This window comes from Vitis riparia, chromosome 19, assembly GCF_004353265.1.
Source record: "Vitis riparia cultivar Riparia Gloire de Montpellier isolate 1030 chromosome 19, EGFV_Vit.rip_1.0, whole genome shotgun sequence".
Lineage (NCBI taxonomy): Eukaryota > Viridiplantae > Streptophyta > Magnoliopsida > Vitales > Vitaceae > Vitis > Vitis riparia.
Genome location: NC_048449.1, coordinates 2,942,142 through 2,956,629, shown reverse-complemented (window position 1 = coordinate 2,956,629; position 14,488 = coordinate 2,942,142). Strand labels below are relative to the sequence as shown.

The 14,488-nt window shown below is 35.3% G+C and overlaps 3 protein-coding genes across 6 annotated transcripts; all 3 read right to left on the bottom strand.

Moving 5' to 3' along the window:
- Positions 1–1,536: 1,536 nt before the first annotated feature.
- On the bottom strand, positions 1,537–4,694 carry LOC117909462 (protein DETOXIFICATION 19-like). Of its 3 annotated transcripts, XM_034823508.1 has the most exons (7): positions 4,195–4,694; positions 3,523–4,067; positions 3,311–3,397; positions 3,162–3,218; positions 2,729–3,086; positions 2,494–2,649; positions 1,537–1,892 (listed from the first exon to the last, which is right to left on the bottom strand). In XM_034823508.1, exons 1-6 carry the CDS (start codon positions 4,474–4,476, stop codon positions 2,515–2,517), a joined length of 1,464 nt encoding a protein of 487 aa, XP_034679399.1. In that variant the 5' UTR covers positions 4,477–4,694; the 3' UTR covers positions 1,537–1,892; positions 2,494–2,514. The 3 variants fall into 3 exon arrangements, with proteins under 3 accessions (XP_034679399.1, XP_034679398.1, XP_034679400.1); XM_034823507.1 differs by having other exon boundaries at positions 1,537–2,649; XM_034823509.1 differs by lacking the exon at positions 3,162–3,218 and having other exon boundaries at positions 1,537–2,649.
- A 124-nt stretch (positions 4,695–4,818) lies between these two features.
- Positions 4,819–7,381, bottom strand: LOC117909460 (protein DETOXIFICATION 19-like). 2 transcript variants are annotated; one of them, XM_034823505.1, is made up of 7 exons: positions 6,946–7,379; positions 6,211–6,755; positions 6,016–6,102; positions 5,861–5,917; positions 5,527–5,765; positions 5,326–5,444; positions 4,819–5,238 (listed from the first exon to the last, which is right to left on the bottom strand). In XM_034823505.1, exons 1-7 carry the CDS (start codon positions 7,243–7,245, stop codon positions 5,104–5,106), a joined length of 1,482 nt encoding a protein of 493 aa, XP_034679396.1. In that variant the 5' UTR covers positions 7,246–7,379; the 3' UTR covers positions 4,819–5,103. The 2 variants fall into 2 exon arrangements, with proteins under 2 accessions (XP_034679396.1, XP_034679397.1); XM_034823506.1 differs by lacking the exon at positions 5,861–5,917 and having other exon boundaries at positions 6,946–7,381.
- Positions 7,382–12,336: 4,955 nt separating this feature from the next.
- Positions 12,337–13,481, bottom strand: LOC117909067 (protein DETOXIFICATION 19-like). The gene is made up of 5 exons (XM_034822970.1): positions 13,249–13,481; positions 13,074–13,160; positions 12,917–12,973; positions 12,592–12,788; positions 12,337–12,533 (listed from the first exon to the last, which is right to left on the bottom strand). Exons 1-5 carry the CDS (start codon positions 13,479–13,481, stop codon positions 12,337–12,339), a joined length of 771 nt encoding a protein of 256 aa, XP_034678861.1.
- Between the last annotated feature and the right edge of the window lie 1,007 nt (positions 13,482–14,488).

Genomic DNA, 14,488 nt, shown 5'->3' with positions numbered 1-14,488 from the left:
TTTTTAATTGTTGCCTAAAACACTAAAAAAAAAACTAAAAATAAATTTATTTAAAAAAAAAACAATCGATTTTCAAAACATATTCTAAAAAAAACCTATTTTCTAAAAGCTCATCAAATGTAGGTTAAAGCTACTTTTAACAACAGTCATCAAGCAGAACCCTAAATTCTATCCCATGGGTCAACACTGTATATAGGATGATTGTGGTTTGAAAAGCAGATCAACATCATAGAGATGAAATTGGTCAAAAAAACTTGTCCATGCACCAAACCTATTTTATATGACCAAAAAAATGATTTAAAAAAAAAAACCTGATAATTGATGATGAGAATGATACAAGGAGTGGAAATGCATCACTCTCATGTCACCATGCCTCATACTTCTTAATAGTTATTTGACTTTTGATAATCACAGAGAGGATCACACTGCTCCTTGCAGGAAGGTGGGGTAGAGCCTTGGATGACCATGCATTTTCTCCAGCATTCTGCATAGCAATCTGGGTCCATGCTGCTTCCTGCAACCTCATCTGAAGAAGCCAACACCGCCATCATTGAGATTATCAGCAGTACTGATATCTTCTTGGCTGCCATGGTTCTTGTCTTCACACCTTTGATATATATGTAATGTTAGAAGGGTTTTGAATATATACAGTGAGGGTGGAGGAGGAGGAAGGGCTGGTTTTATAGGAGTTGGGGTGGGCTGGGGTGGCTATTTTTGGGTTACATGAATTGAATGGATTGTTTGAGGAAGTTGGGTTGTGGTGGGGAGGAAAGTTTGGGTGATAGTGAGAATGGGATTGGGATATACTTTGAAAAAAAACATGGGGATTTTGAAGTTGACATTGGGAGTAAAGTTTGACCAGAAATGAGAGGAAAATTTCCCTGCTTTTATGACCAACTTAAACAAAATCTGAGATAATAAAGAAAAATGGTGACTTAAAATAAAATTTGCGACAATCCTTTGAGTGAAATGCAACAAAAAGAAGGAAAATACATTGAACCGACCCCATTGTCTCCACTCTGTAGGATCTATGAGATCACCTCAAGGGCGCCTTCAACATCTAAGGTAGTGAATTGGCCAAAGATAAGTGAAATACATTAACCATCCACTCTCATGTTGGACAATAAAGGTTGGATAAGGACAATCACTAATTTTTAAAACTAAAGATTTGGATAGAAAATGGGGAAAAGCTCTCTATTCCTAGTTCTCTCTTTAGTTGGGTCCTTTGGAACCATAAGAATCCTTAGTTAGAATGATATTCTAACTCATAAAACAATTCAAACTCAAGATCTTTAATAAAATCTTTATTTAAACAAAATTTTAATATCATGTGTAGATATCAATTTAATCTAAAAGCTTAAGTTGTCGGATAGTGATAATAACTTGTAAATTTAAAAAAAAAAATCATCTAAAGTTTAACATAATCAATTACACATGACTTAATAGATAGCCATCACATATAGAATGAGGATGGAGAAATTGGCACTAAATATCAATACAATTGTAGAAAACATAGAATTAAATATGCATATTGCAGAAATTATAAGCAAAAAAGCTTCATTTTATTCATCAATATTCAAATCCAGGGGCTGGGAGGCCATGAGATCAACCCTCCATGCATACAAATTGGTTGTAAAATTAGAGATTAATGGATCTTGTGCACACTTGATAACTGATTGGTGCAAAGGCCATTGCATTCTGTGTTACAAAGCTCTGCGGTTACATGCTTCAGCTTCATGCAAGTAGGGAAGCATGAATCATAGCAAGCCTTCTCAGAAGCAGCATCTTCTGCATCAACCCATGCAAACCCTATAACCATGGCAATTAGGATCACTGCTGCAGCTTTGCTGCGAGCCATTTCTCTGAGTTTCCGGTCTTGCGCCTTTGAGCCCCTGGAGGATAGTAGAGTTAGCTAGCTAGCCTTGAATGCAATGGAGGATATGGAGAATATGCCGGTGCTATTTATAAGGGTTTACAGGGTTTGTGGTTTTGGGCTGAGAGACATTTGTTTGTTTGATTAACTAATGATGAAGAGGAAAATATGGTGGAACTTACTGGGGTGTGTGTTGACTTTATGTCATATTTTAGTAAATAATTGTTACCTTAACTACCTTGTTTGTCCTAAATTTCTCATCAACCAAACAGCTTTCTGATTCTTTTTATAGTTTGTAATAACAGAAAGCCAAGGAATTTTTTATTTGAAATGCCCTTTATCATCCAATTCTGATAAATTCATTTTCTCCTTTGCTTTCTTCCCCATTTGGGATTCAAACACATTGTTGATAATATCAGTAATCAAGCTTCTCAAATGCACATGCTTCCTAATACCATCTATCAACATATTAGCCTTTGTGCAGCATTCTCTCAAAACGCGTTTCCTCTTATGTAGATATCATCTGTTCTGAATCCATAGGGTTCTTGTGGCTTTAAAATGTGCTTACCCGGTTAAGAGAAACCCACCACATATATAATGTCAGAAAATTCTTTCCTTACCTGAGGTGGGATATCATAAATTCAATTAACCGGCTTGGGGTTTTCTTTTTCTTGGTTCACAGAGAGCTCCACTCTTGTCCATTTGGTGTGCAGTGTGATCAACATAAGACTCCCAGCTTGGCATGAGAGACCACATATTAGGCCTATCCACAAGCCCTGCACCAGAACAATAGAAACACAAAAAATCACAAAGTGCCAGCTTTGCTAGTCTCTACTAATTCAGATTGCTCATCACCTTGACATGTAGCTCCAATTTAAACCCAAGAAGGATGGCAATTGGCACACCAATGCAGTAGAATGTAGCTAAGTTGATGTACACAGCCAAGTGCTGCCAGCCACATCCTCTGGCCACCCCTGAAAAGACACCTTGTGCATAGTCAATTAGTATTGAGATTGCAAGCAGGGGCACCATGGAGGCATAGTCCTTTATTATGACTCTGCTATCACTGAAGAAGCTAGCCCAGATGTTGTGACCAAGGGCTAGGACTACAACAACTAACACAGCAAGGAGGAGAGCAAGCTTGAGAGTGACAACCATGGCGGTCTTAGCCCGGTTGGGATTGCAGGCTCCAAGCTCATTTGACACCCTTGTGCTGTTGGAGCAAGTACTCATGTTTATTTGATGGGATTAAACATTGAATACCAGGAAATTTAGTATAGGAACTGACCTTGCTGCTGCACTGAGACCATAAGAAATCATGTATGCTATATTTTCTGTGTTCACACTGAGGATAAAGTCCAAGAAGAGAGGGTGGAGTCAAGCATTGAGAAGAGGTTTATAAGAGTTACGATCAGGAGAAAAGGGTTACAGACTTACCACATCGCGATTAATGAAGTAGTAGTTTCTGAATTTGGCATCAGTCCAGCTAAGAACACTAGAATCTCGAATGCCCAGAACTCCAAACTGGCAGAATGCAAGCAATGAATAAGGAAAATGGTAAGGAAAATCCAAGTTTTATGAGACCAAAACCTGGGGTTTTAGGCTTTTTGCCCAAAGAGAATAATGATAGAGAAATTGAGATGGTTTACCACACCATTGCAGCAGAGGGAAGAGCCAATTTCAAGTTTGTTAGAATATAACTGAATGACTCGAAAGAAAATCCTTTCCATGTATGCTCAAATTTCTTGGCATAACTCACATACAAGGCTAGCATCAGGACTGATATCCACAATGAAACCGAAGCTGCCAGCGCTGCTCCCTTGTAGCCAAGAACTGTCCAATGAACCAGAACATATGCAAAGCCAACATGGATCACTAATGGGAGCAGTGAGCATACGACAAGAGGCAACACGATGGATTGTGTCTGAAGAAACCTCAAAATGTTTTGCAGGAAGCCATATGCAAAGATTCCAGGCACAAGATACTTCATGTAAAGGGCAGCTGCTTTTGAGATGTGTGAATCTTGGTGAAGTAAGATCAAGATTGGTTCTGTGTAGAGCCAAAGAATGGATATAAAGATAGAGAAGAATAATGATACGAGGCAAGAGGCTTGAAGATAAATCCCCAACATTCTATACAGTTTCGCACCATATCCTTGCCCACATAGTGTCTCCAGTGCACCACTCAGGCCAATCTACAAGAAGAAAAACAACAAATTTTGTGGCTTGGTCTATTTCATCTGTTCACAGTAAGTGAATTAAAACCGAAAAAACTTGAATCCCCAAACCATTGATGGGTGCAAACTAGATGGGAAAACAGACCATGAAAGCCAAACCAGTGACAGTGGCCCATGAGTTGGCAAGGTTGGAGCCAGCAAGCTCAAGGTCCCCCAGGTGGCCAGCGAACATGACAGATACCAGAGTGATGGAATAGTAAAAAACATTGGAAAGGATCATTGGAAGTCCAAACAAGAGCTGCTTCTTGGCCTCCTCTACATCCAAAATTCGCTTCCACCACCTCCCGTCCCTCTTTTCTCCTCCATGATCATCATCAACACCCTCTAGCAGAGGACTAGCATCTGCACAACTAGTATCCTCAGACATCCCTTTCTGTATAACCTCCCTACACTTCTTTAAGCCCTCTTCCTCATCACTTGTCACATCCTCTAGTCCTCTTTCATCTTCTGAGATGGTTTTTTGGGAGAACTGGTCAAAAAGGACAGCAGAGAGCCTTTCACCTGATCTGTAGATTCCAATTATGTGGTGCACACAGATTTAGGACACATGGATGGTATGCATGTTGGATTGAGAATTTGTCTTGTATTTTGATTTGCTGAAAATGGGAGAAGCCCTTTAGTCAATCAAAGATAACTATGATTGATATGCTGAAAATCATGGATAAAAAATAGAAGAAAGAAAGAAAGAAACAATCAATCAAACCCGATGTTCCATCATGGACCCATTGTAGGTCTCTATTGTCACTATTTAGAAAACAAAGTTTTCCAAAATTTATTACATTTATGACCAAATTCGATGTCCTTTTCTCAATTTTGACCTTATTGCTTCTGGATAGGGCATAGTTGCCCATTGATCCTATATCTATCTATTGTCAATAGTATCTGAAAAACTGCAGCTGATATTACTTAATCCTTGTTCTTGATCAACAGAGCAGTGAACTGAGCTCCAACATTTAATGAGACTCTATTTGGTTTATCTGCATATGTTCACCAATCAGTTAATCAGCTCTGGATTTTCTTTTTCGCAGCTCACAGAGAGCTTTAGGCTTGTCCAGTTGGTGCGTAGTGTTATGAACAACAGACTTGCAGCCTGGCATGAGAGGCCACAGATCAGTCCTATCCACAAGCCCTGTGTCAGCACAACAGAGTCAGAAAAACTTGGCATTGGCATTAGTTTGGATTTATTCAAGTCAGACAGTTACAATATCTGTGTTACCTTAGCATATAATTTCAACTTAAAGGCGAGGAGCACTGAGATGGGCATGCCGATCAGATAGAACGTAGCCAAGTTGATGTACATGGCGATATGCTGCCAGCCACATCCTCTTGCCACCCCTGGACCAACAAAAACCAGTTACATCCAAGAAAAATGGAGATACAAATAGTGATCAATGGGGAGGATAGGGATGATTAGTACCTGAAAGGACACCTTGTGCACTGTCTAATAGTATTGAGGCTACAAGCAGGGGTGTCATGTAAGCAAAATCCTTTATTATGACAGTGCTATCACTGAAGAAGCTAGCCCAGATGTTGTGGCAAAGGGCTAGGAGTAGAACAACTACAAGAGCAACACAGATGGAGATCTTGAGAGTCACTGCCATGGCGTGCTTGGCTCGGTCCGGATTGCCTGCTCCCAGCTCATTTGATACCCTTGTGCTGTTTCAGCAAGTTGGTTTTATTCAATGGAATGAATTACAAAAAAGAGGCATCAGAATCAGAAAGATAATAGATGATTCTACTGCCTGACTGACCTTGCTGCTGCACTGAGACCATAAGCAATCATGTATGCTATAGCTTCTGTGTTCACACTGAAAGATTCAGACCAGAAAGACTAACGGGCTTGAATATTTTGATCAGGTTAGAACAGTTACAAACCAGGTAAAAAAACAGACAGACTGAAACTTACCACATTGCTATTAATGAAGTGCTTGTTTCTGAATTAGGCATCAACCCAGCTAGCAACACCAGAATCTCAAATGCGCAGTACTCCAAACTGGAAGAACACAATAAGATCTATGACTCAGTCTTGTGAAAAAAGGTGGGGTTTTAAACATCCCAGAAAAAAAATTAACTGAATAACAGAAGGTTGAAGGCACCTTACCACACCATTGCTGCAGAGGGCAGTGCTAATTTCAAGTTTGAGAGAATGTGACTGAATGATTCAGATGAAAACCCTTTCCATGTATCCCCAAATATCTTAGCATACTTCACATAAACAGCGAGCATAATGGTCGAAAGCCATAGTGAAATGGAAGCTGCCAGTGGGGCTCCCTTGTAGCCAAGAGTAGTCCTATGAACCAAAGCATATGCAATCCCAAAATGGATGAGTAAAGGGAGGCCTGAGCAGACTACAAGGGGCCAGACAACAGACTGTGTCTGGAGAAACCTCAGAATGTTTTGCAGGAAGCCATATGCAAAGATTGCAGGCACAAGATACTTCATGTAGAGAGCAGCTGCTATGGAGATCTCACTGCTTTGATGAAGAAAGATCAGAATGGGTTGTGTGTAGAGCCAAATGATGGATATAATGAAGGAGAAGAATATTGTAATGATGGAAGATGCTTGGAGATAGATTCCCAACATTCTATACAATTTTGCCCCATATCCTTGCCCACAAAGGGTCTCCAGTGCACCACTTTGGCCAATCTACAACAAGAAAAATGAGCTTGATCATTGCGTAGCCCTTCTAATTAGGGTAGCTCAATTCAAACCCAACTAGACAAAAAGGTCGGTTTGTCCAAAAAATAAAAAGAAAGAAAGCAAGAAAAATAAATGAATATTAAATTATTAATAAATTCATTCAAAGAAAAGTACTTCAAAAAAGAGAGAGGATCACCATAAATGCGATGCCAGTGACAGTGGCCCATGAGTTGGCGAGGGTGGCGCCGGCGAGCTCGAGCTCACCTAGGTGGCCGGCGAACATGACTGAAACCAAGGTGATGGAGTAGTAGAAAACATTGGTGAGGATCATTGGGAGGCCAAACAAGACTTGCTTCTTGGCCTCCTCCACATCCAGCACTCTCTTCCACCACCACCACCCCCCACCCCTCCTTTCTCCTCCATCACCACCACCCACAACCTCCAACAGAGGACTAGCAGTACTTGAACCACTGTTATCATTCTCAGACATCCCCATATCAATATATATTTAATCTTATTCTTCCTCTTCCTCTTCCTCTACTTCTGCAAGTCCTCGTCTGCTACTTCCTCCACTCCTCTCCCTTGGGTTTCCCGCAAGGTGAATGACATAATAATATCTCAAACCACTCGATTGCTCTATGTATGGAGAGAAAAACCTATACCTAATTTTCAAACAATCCATTAACTACTAGTCAAAAGATCCACCTCAACTCCAAAACGTGCTTCAAGCTATAAACATGCTTCAAGCTATAAACATGCTTTCGTCTCATATGGGAGTGTACCCAAAAAACAATTCAAAAGAAAAGCAACTGGCAAAAGAGGACAGGAGGGAGAGCCATACTTTAAAGCCAGCTGATAATCGTGTGCAAAGTAATCTGATTGTGTGGTGGAAGTTTTTGGGTTTCTGGTATTTTGCTTTAAGGCAGAGAATAAACAGAAAATAAATAGCCTGAGATTGCATTCACGAGGGATTTATTTCAGAACCAAAAATATTATTCAACAAGTCAAACCATGGGCTATAATCAATCGCACTGAAGTCATGGGCTATGACAAACTATTGAGTATATAAAAAACTTAAGATATGGGATTTGACTAAGCCATGGCTATGACTTTGGAGGGCATTTTCGTCCCTGATTCTACATATTAATTTTTTTTATATTTGAGTTTTCAAAACAAATATTTACAAAAATAATTAAAAACCATTTTCAAAAATTATTTTTTACAACTATTTTAAAAAGCATTGACCAAAAATTTGGGAGTCTTGTGTGATTTGATCACACCCGGTCCGCCACCATCTCTTCTGAGAGGGGCTTTCTTGGGACAAAAGAGTCAAAATAAAAACTCATGGGGCAACAAGCTTATAAAGAGCAAGTCCTTATCCAAGATTTGGAATGTATCTCTTTTACATTAAAAGCAAACAAAGTGACCAATTCAATTTAGTGACATAATCAAAATAATTTAATTATAATTTTCACTCTAATAATTTTTTTTTTTAAAATTTATATAATCATAGTATAGACCCCAAAATTTATCTCAATTTTATTTTTACATTAACTTTGAATCCAATTTTATCTTTAGATTTTAAATCTCGATTACAAGTGATGTTTTTGACCCACTCACTATTTAATTATTAGTTTTTATCATTTTATATTTTATTTTATTTTTATTCTTATTATTATTATTATTATTTATTATATTATATTATATTTTTATTTCTTTTTCTTTTTCCTTTTATTTCCCTCATTTCTCTCTTCTCTCTCCTCTCTCCCCCCTACCTACCCTCACCTACCCCCATCACCCCACGTCCAAGCCCCTCAATTTCTACTCTTCATCTTGCCATTTTTTAAGCCCTCTTAGTTTTTTTTAGTTCCCCCCCACCCCCACACCCCGCGGAGGTGGCCGGAGCTGCCCCCATTTTAGCCCCTGATTTTTTTTTCTTCATGATTTTTTTTTTTTGGGAACACGACTCACGGCCGGCTCCCGGATTTTTCCCATTCTTCTTCATTTTTTTCCCCACACTCCACTCACGGCCGGAGCATCCTCAACTTCTCTCCATTTCTCAACTCTTCCCCCCCATTATTTTTTTTTACACAGACCACGACTCCCTCGTTTCTTCTTCCATTTTTTTTTCCTTTTTTTTTTCTTCTTCCCCATTTCTTTTCTTTTCCATCTTCTCTCCTATTTCCTCCCATTCTCTTCCTCCCATTTTTATTTTTATTTTATTTTGTTTTGTTTCCCAAAAATTCGTCAACCCCTCATTGCCGCCGCCGAGACACCGACCAGTCACCGCCGGCGAGCCACTGCCGGTCGGTGACCCCCTTCCCATCTCATCCGTTTCCATTACTATTATTATTATTATTATTAGTATTATTATTATTATTATATTATTATTCATTTTTCTCGATTTGATTATAATAGTAACTGTTGTTTATGATATTTGAATTGTTGAATTAATACGAAATTTGAGTTAATTTATTGATGGTAAATTAATATAAAATTTGGGCTGATATATTGTTGGTGATTAATTTGGGACATTTAGGTTATGCCAATTAGATATTGTTTATCTTATTTGGACTTGGACTTATTACTTATTAGTTATCTTCTTGTGCTATTTTTTGTTTTTTCATGGGCTCGTTCTGCGAACTCGAAAAATTGTAAATGGAGCATTGAACTTGTTGTAAGCCTATTGGGGTATATATTTGATTTCTCATTTATATTTAGTTTTATTTTTATTGATTTCTGTAAATATTTATCTGTGTATATTTACTTGTGTGTACAAAATTAAACATCGAACAAACTAGAAATTTTGTTTAAATGAGAAGAAGAATTCAGTAAATGTGTTTTGATGAAATAATAATTTTAAAATATTATTTTTAATAAAAGAAAGTTCTTTTTATTATTTATAAAAATTCAAAAAAATGCATTTAGAAAAATCCAAAAAAATTGTTTTTAATAGAATTCGAAAAATTGTTTTTAATGACATTGTCCAAAAATTTCTTTGTTTAATAAAAATTGTTCAAAAATTGTTTTGTAAATAAAGTTGTCCCAAAAATTAATTTTTAATAAAATTGTCTAAAAATATTTTTTCAAATGAATTATTTTTCCTTAATTAAAATAGGATTAAAAGTGTTGTTCAGAAATCGAGGATTTAAATATTTGTTTTTCTTTTTAAATAAAATTTCTTTTGCAAATAAAGTTATGTCATTTTAAATAATTTGTAAAAATCACTTTTTTAAATGAAAATGAATCTAAATACTTTTGTAAATAAAATTGTAAAAATTCATTATTTTATAGTAAAAGCAAGTAAAAATAATTTTTGTACCCAAATTGAAATTTTGTAATAAATTCTTTTGATAATAAGTGTAAATAATTTTTTTTGAAAATTGAATACAAACGAAGTTGAGAAAATAAATTGATTCTTTTTTTTGTAAGCAAATAATTTAAAATCATTAATTCAAAATCATTTTTAATAAAATCCTTTAAAATTTCTTTAAAACTTTTTTTTAATATCTTTTATTTATTTAATTCGATAAATCATTCTGCATAATTCTCTCATTATTTATTTTGTGTATTTTCATAATTAGATTTCATCATTATTTGTGTATATTGTTTTTCACTATGACTTGTACATGCTCATTTGCTTGATTATTAATTTTGGTATCCATGATTAATTAGTTAATTGCGACCATTGCTTCATTTTATTAGTAGAGACCCAACTTTAGGGACTTAGAGATGTGCTACGGTCTTTACCGTACCTTCCCGATAAGTAACCTGACCCCCGAACCCGATCCGGTTTTTCACGGACCGCCTTTTCCAAAATAGGGAGTCACATTTAGGGTTTTTCTTTCTTATTTTGTTTACCCTTTAAAAATAAAATAAAAATAAATAGCGACTCCAAGTCTTTTTCTAAAAATCAAATTTCATCAAATAAAACAAAAGGCGAGTTTCGCCATCGAGTGGGAATGCATACAACGAAATGCAGGGTCCACACATAGATAAATATTTTAATTTTATAAAATGATCCAAATTCATATGTCACGGGATAAACTAATAGAGAAGAACTTATTTGATAGCAAAAGTCCACTTATGAGTAATTTAATCTATTATGTTTTTATTATAAATGTTTTTAAGGGCAACAGTTGATCCAACCTAATCCAATAAAATGAGAAATAGGGGAATGAGAGTTAAAACTACCTAGAAACTACTACTATATATCATAAAGAAAAAAACTCTTTTAATTGAAAGAATTTGATTTTGTAAGAAAGGTTTTTTTATTTGAATTTTTTTTCTTCTGAAAACAAAAATTTAGGTATCTGTGTCGTGGAAATAGAGTGATTGTCAAATTTTTATAGTTTCATTCACGACTTAGGCTGAAAAATCACTTCAAAATCTCATTAGACCATACGATAATAGGTAATTCTTTAAAAAATCAAATCACCTTTTTGTTATAATTGCGAAAAGTAACCATGTTTCTCAACAGAGAACTGTCACTAGTCTTTGTTTGGTTTATCTACATATATCCACCAATTAGTTAATCAGCTCCCGATTTTGGGAAACTTGTGTTTTGATGGGCCATTTGGAAAATATATGATTTTTCAAACCCAACTTTATGAAATATGATAACCAACTTTTAATATGGAAAGTAATATTGTTTTCATGCACTCTGAGCCGGCTCCATTTTTTGTGCCGAGATTGCCCTTCGGGTCTTCATGTTAGAGTTTACTGATCTATTTCCCAGATGGCCCCATCAAAACATAAGTTTCCTTTTTCTTTTTCGTGGCTCACAGAGAGCTCTAGTCTTGTCCATTTGGTGTGTAGTGTTATGAACAACAAACTTGCAGCCTGGCATGAGAGGCCACAAATCAATCATGTCCACATGCCCTGTGTCAACATAAGAGAGTCAAAAAAACTTGGCATTGGCGTTAGCTTGGATTGATTCAAGTCAGATTGTTAACAATATCTATGTTACCTTCAAAGATGAAAATATCGGTAATTACGGATATATCGGTATTTCGATTTTACAGATATATCGGAAATATATGGACGGATATTTTGGAAAAAAAATATCAATAAACCTAAAATTGATCAAAATTTATAAAAATATAAGAAAAACTTCATAAAAATGTAATTAGAAGTATAATGATATTTTAAAGTTGTTTTATTAAATAATTTGATATATATATAATATGATTTATCATATTTGATAATAATATCGTATGCAACAATAAAAATATGAATTTTATAAGTGTACATTTATTATTAAATTACATCTAATATTATGATATTTGATTGTAATATGTCTAATTTAAAAATATATATTAATATTAAAACTATGATCCATTTAATTCAATTGTATTAAACAATATAAAACAAATTATGATATATGTATAATTTTTAATATTTAATTAATTATTAATGATATTAAAAATATTATGAAAAAAATTATATAATTTTTATATTTTTGGTAATCAATTAAAAGAAAATTTTGTATTTAATTATAATATAATTATTTTATATTTAGTGCATATTATATAATATGGGTAAGTTTGTCAGGATGGTAAATGGGTTGAACCCGACCCTTTGGAGTTCAAATCCCCTCAGCGACAAAAGGAAGGACCTTTTCTCTAGCACTGTAGCGCATTTGACCATCGAGATTTGACCGTCGACGACCCAAGTTGACCATGTGTATCGCCGACGATTTTTTGGGATTTCCCCCGAAATATCGATGGGCATGCCATTGCCGATCAAATAGCCAAGTTGGCGATATGCTACCAGCCACATCCTCTTACCACCCAGTCACATCCAAGCAAAATGGAGGTATCATTAGTACCTGAAAGGACACCTTGTGTACTGTCTAATAGTATTGAGGCTACAAGCAGGGGTGCCATGTAAGCATAATCCTTTATTATGACAGTGCTATCACTGAAAAAGCTAGCCCAGATACTGTGGCAAAGGGCTAGGAGTAGAACAACTGCAAGAGCAAGCCGGTTGGTGATCTTGAGAGTACTGCCATGGCGTGCTTGGCTCGGTCCAGATTGCCTGCTCCCAGTTCATTTGACACCCTTGTGCTGTTGCAGGCTCACAGCAAGTTGGTTTTATTCAATGAGATGAATTATGAAAAAGGGAATCAGAAAGAATATCATATATGATTCTACTGCCGGACTGACCTTGCTGCTGCACTGAGACCATAAGCAATCATGAATGCTATAGCTCCTGTGTTCACACTGAAAGATTCGGATCAGAAAGACTAACAGGCTTGAATATTTTGAGCAGGTTGGAACAGTTACAAACCAGGAAGGAAAAAACAGAGAGACTGAAACTTACCACATTGCTATTAATGAAGTGGTTGTTTCTGAATTAGGCATCAACCCAGCTAGCAAAACCAGAATCTCAAATGCCCAGTACTCCAGACTGGGAGAACACAGTAAGATCTATGACTCATTTTTGTGGAAAAATGTGGGGTTTTAAGCATCACCCAGAAAAATAAGTCAACACTTACCACACCATTGCAGCAGAGGGCAGTGCCAATTTCAAGTTTGAGGGAATGTGACGGAATGATTCAGATGAAAACCCTTTCCATGTATCCCCAAATCTCTTAGCATACTTCACATAAACAGCGAGCATAATGGTCGACAGCCAGAGTGAAATGGAAGCTGCCAGTGGGGCTCCCTTGTAGCCAAGAGCAGTCCAATGAACCAAAGCATATGCAATCCAACAATGACTCAAATCCATACTTCACTCCATAAGCTAATTGACAAAAAACTTATTTGGTAGTAAAAGTTCTTTTACGAGTAATTTAAAGTATATTTGATAGCAATTTTATGAAGTGTTTTTATTATTTTTAACACTTAAAAGTTTTTATCTTTCAAATATAAAAAAAAAAAAAAAACTAAAAACATTTTGTAAAATCACTAACCAAATGCACTCTTTAATCTATTGTGTTTTTATTATAAATGTTTTTAAGGATGATCGCTTAATATTTGAATATAAATCAAAAAGATGCTTTGATAGTTATTCTAGTAAGGTAATAAAAGAAATTATTTTGAACCTATTTGAAAGAGATTTAATTTTAAAAAAAAAACTAAAAACGTTTCATAATAATGCGAAACTCTTTCTTATAAAACTTATGTATTTAGCAAATAGTTGAAAAGTACTTCAAAAAATTACGGAGAATCACTTCAAATTCTTCTTAGCCCATAACTGAATAGGTAATTCTTTAAAAAATCAAATCACTTTTTTGTTATATAATACAATTGAGAAAAAGGTTTGGGGTATCTTCTAAAATGCCTAAAATCCCAATTAATTATTTCACTGAAAAATCATATATCCCAAGTCATGAATGAAATTACAAAAATTTGATAATAACTTTGTTTAACAACACAAATGTCATAATCTTTTTTTTTTTTTTCATAAAGAAGAAAAGAAATAGATGAAATTCAAAAGAGAATTTTCTTGCAAAAGCGAGTTCTTTCGGTTAGTTAGTTTTTTTTTTTTTTTTTTTTTCATCTCCTCTTTTTTTTGGATTGGGTCAAGTAAGCTCTACTTGTGCACCTAAACCCAACTTCAACAAATAGATCACTTCAAACACCATAAAGACAATCTTTTTTAATTTATATCAAAATATTAAACAATTCTCTTTAAAAACATTTCTAATTAAAACGTTATTAATAAGAGTTTTATAAATAAAAATATTTAACCAGAATCATTATCAAACGGATTTTCTAATTCAAATATTCTTT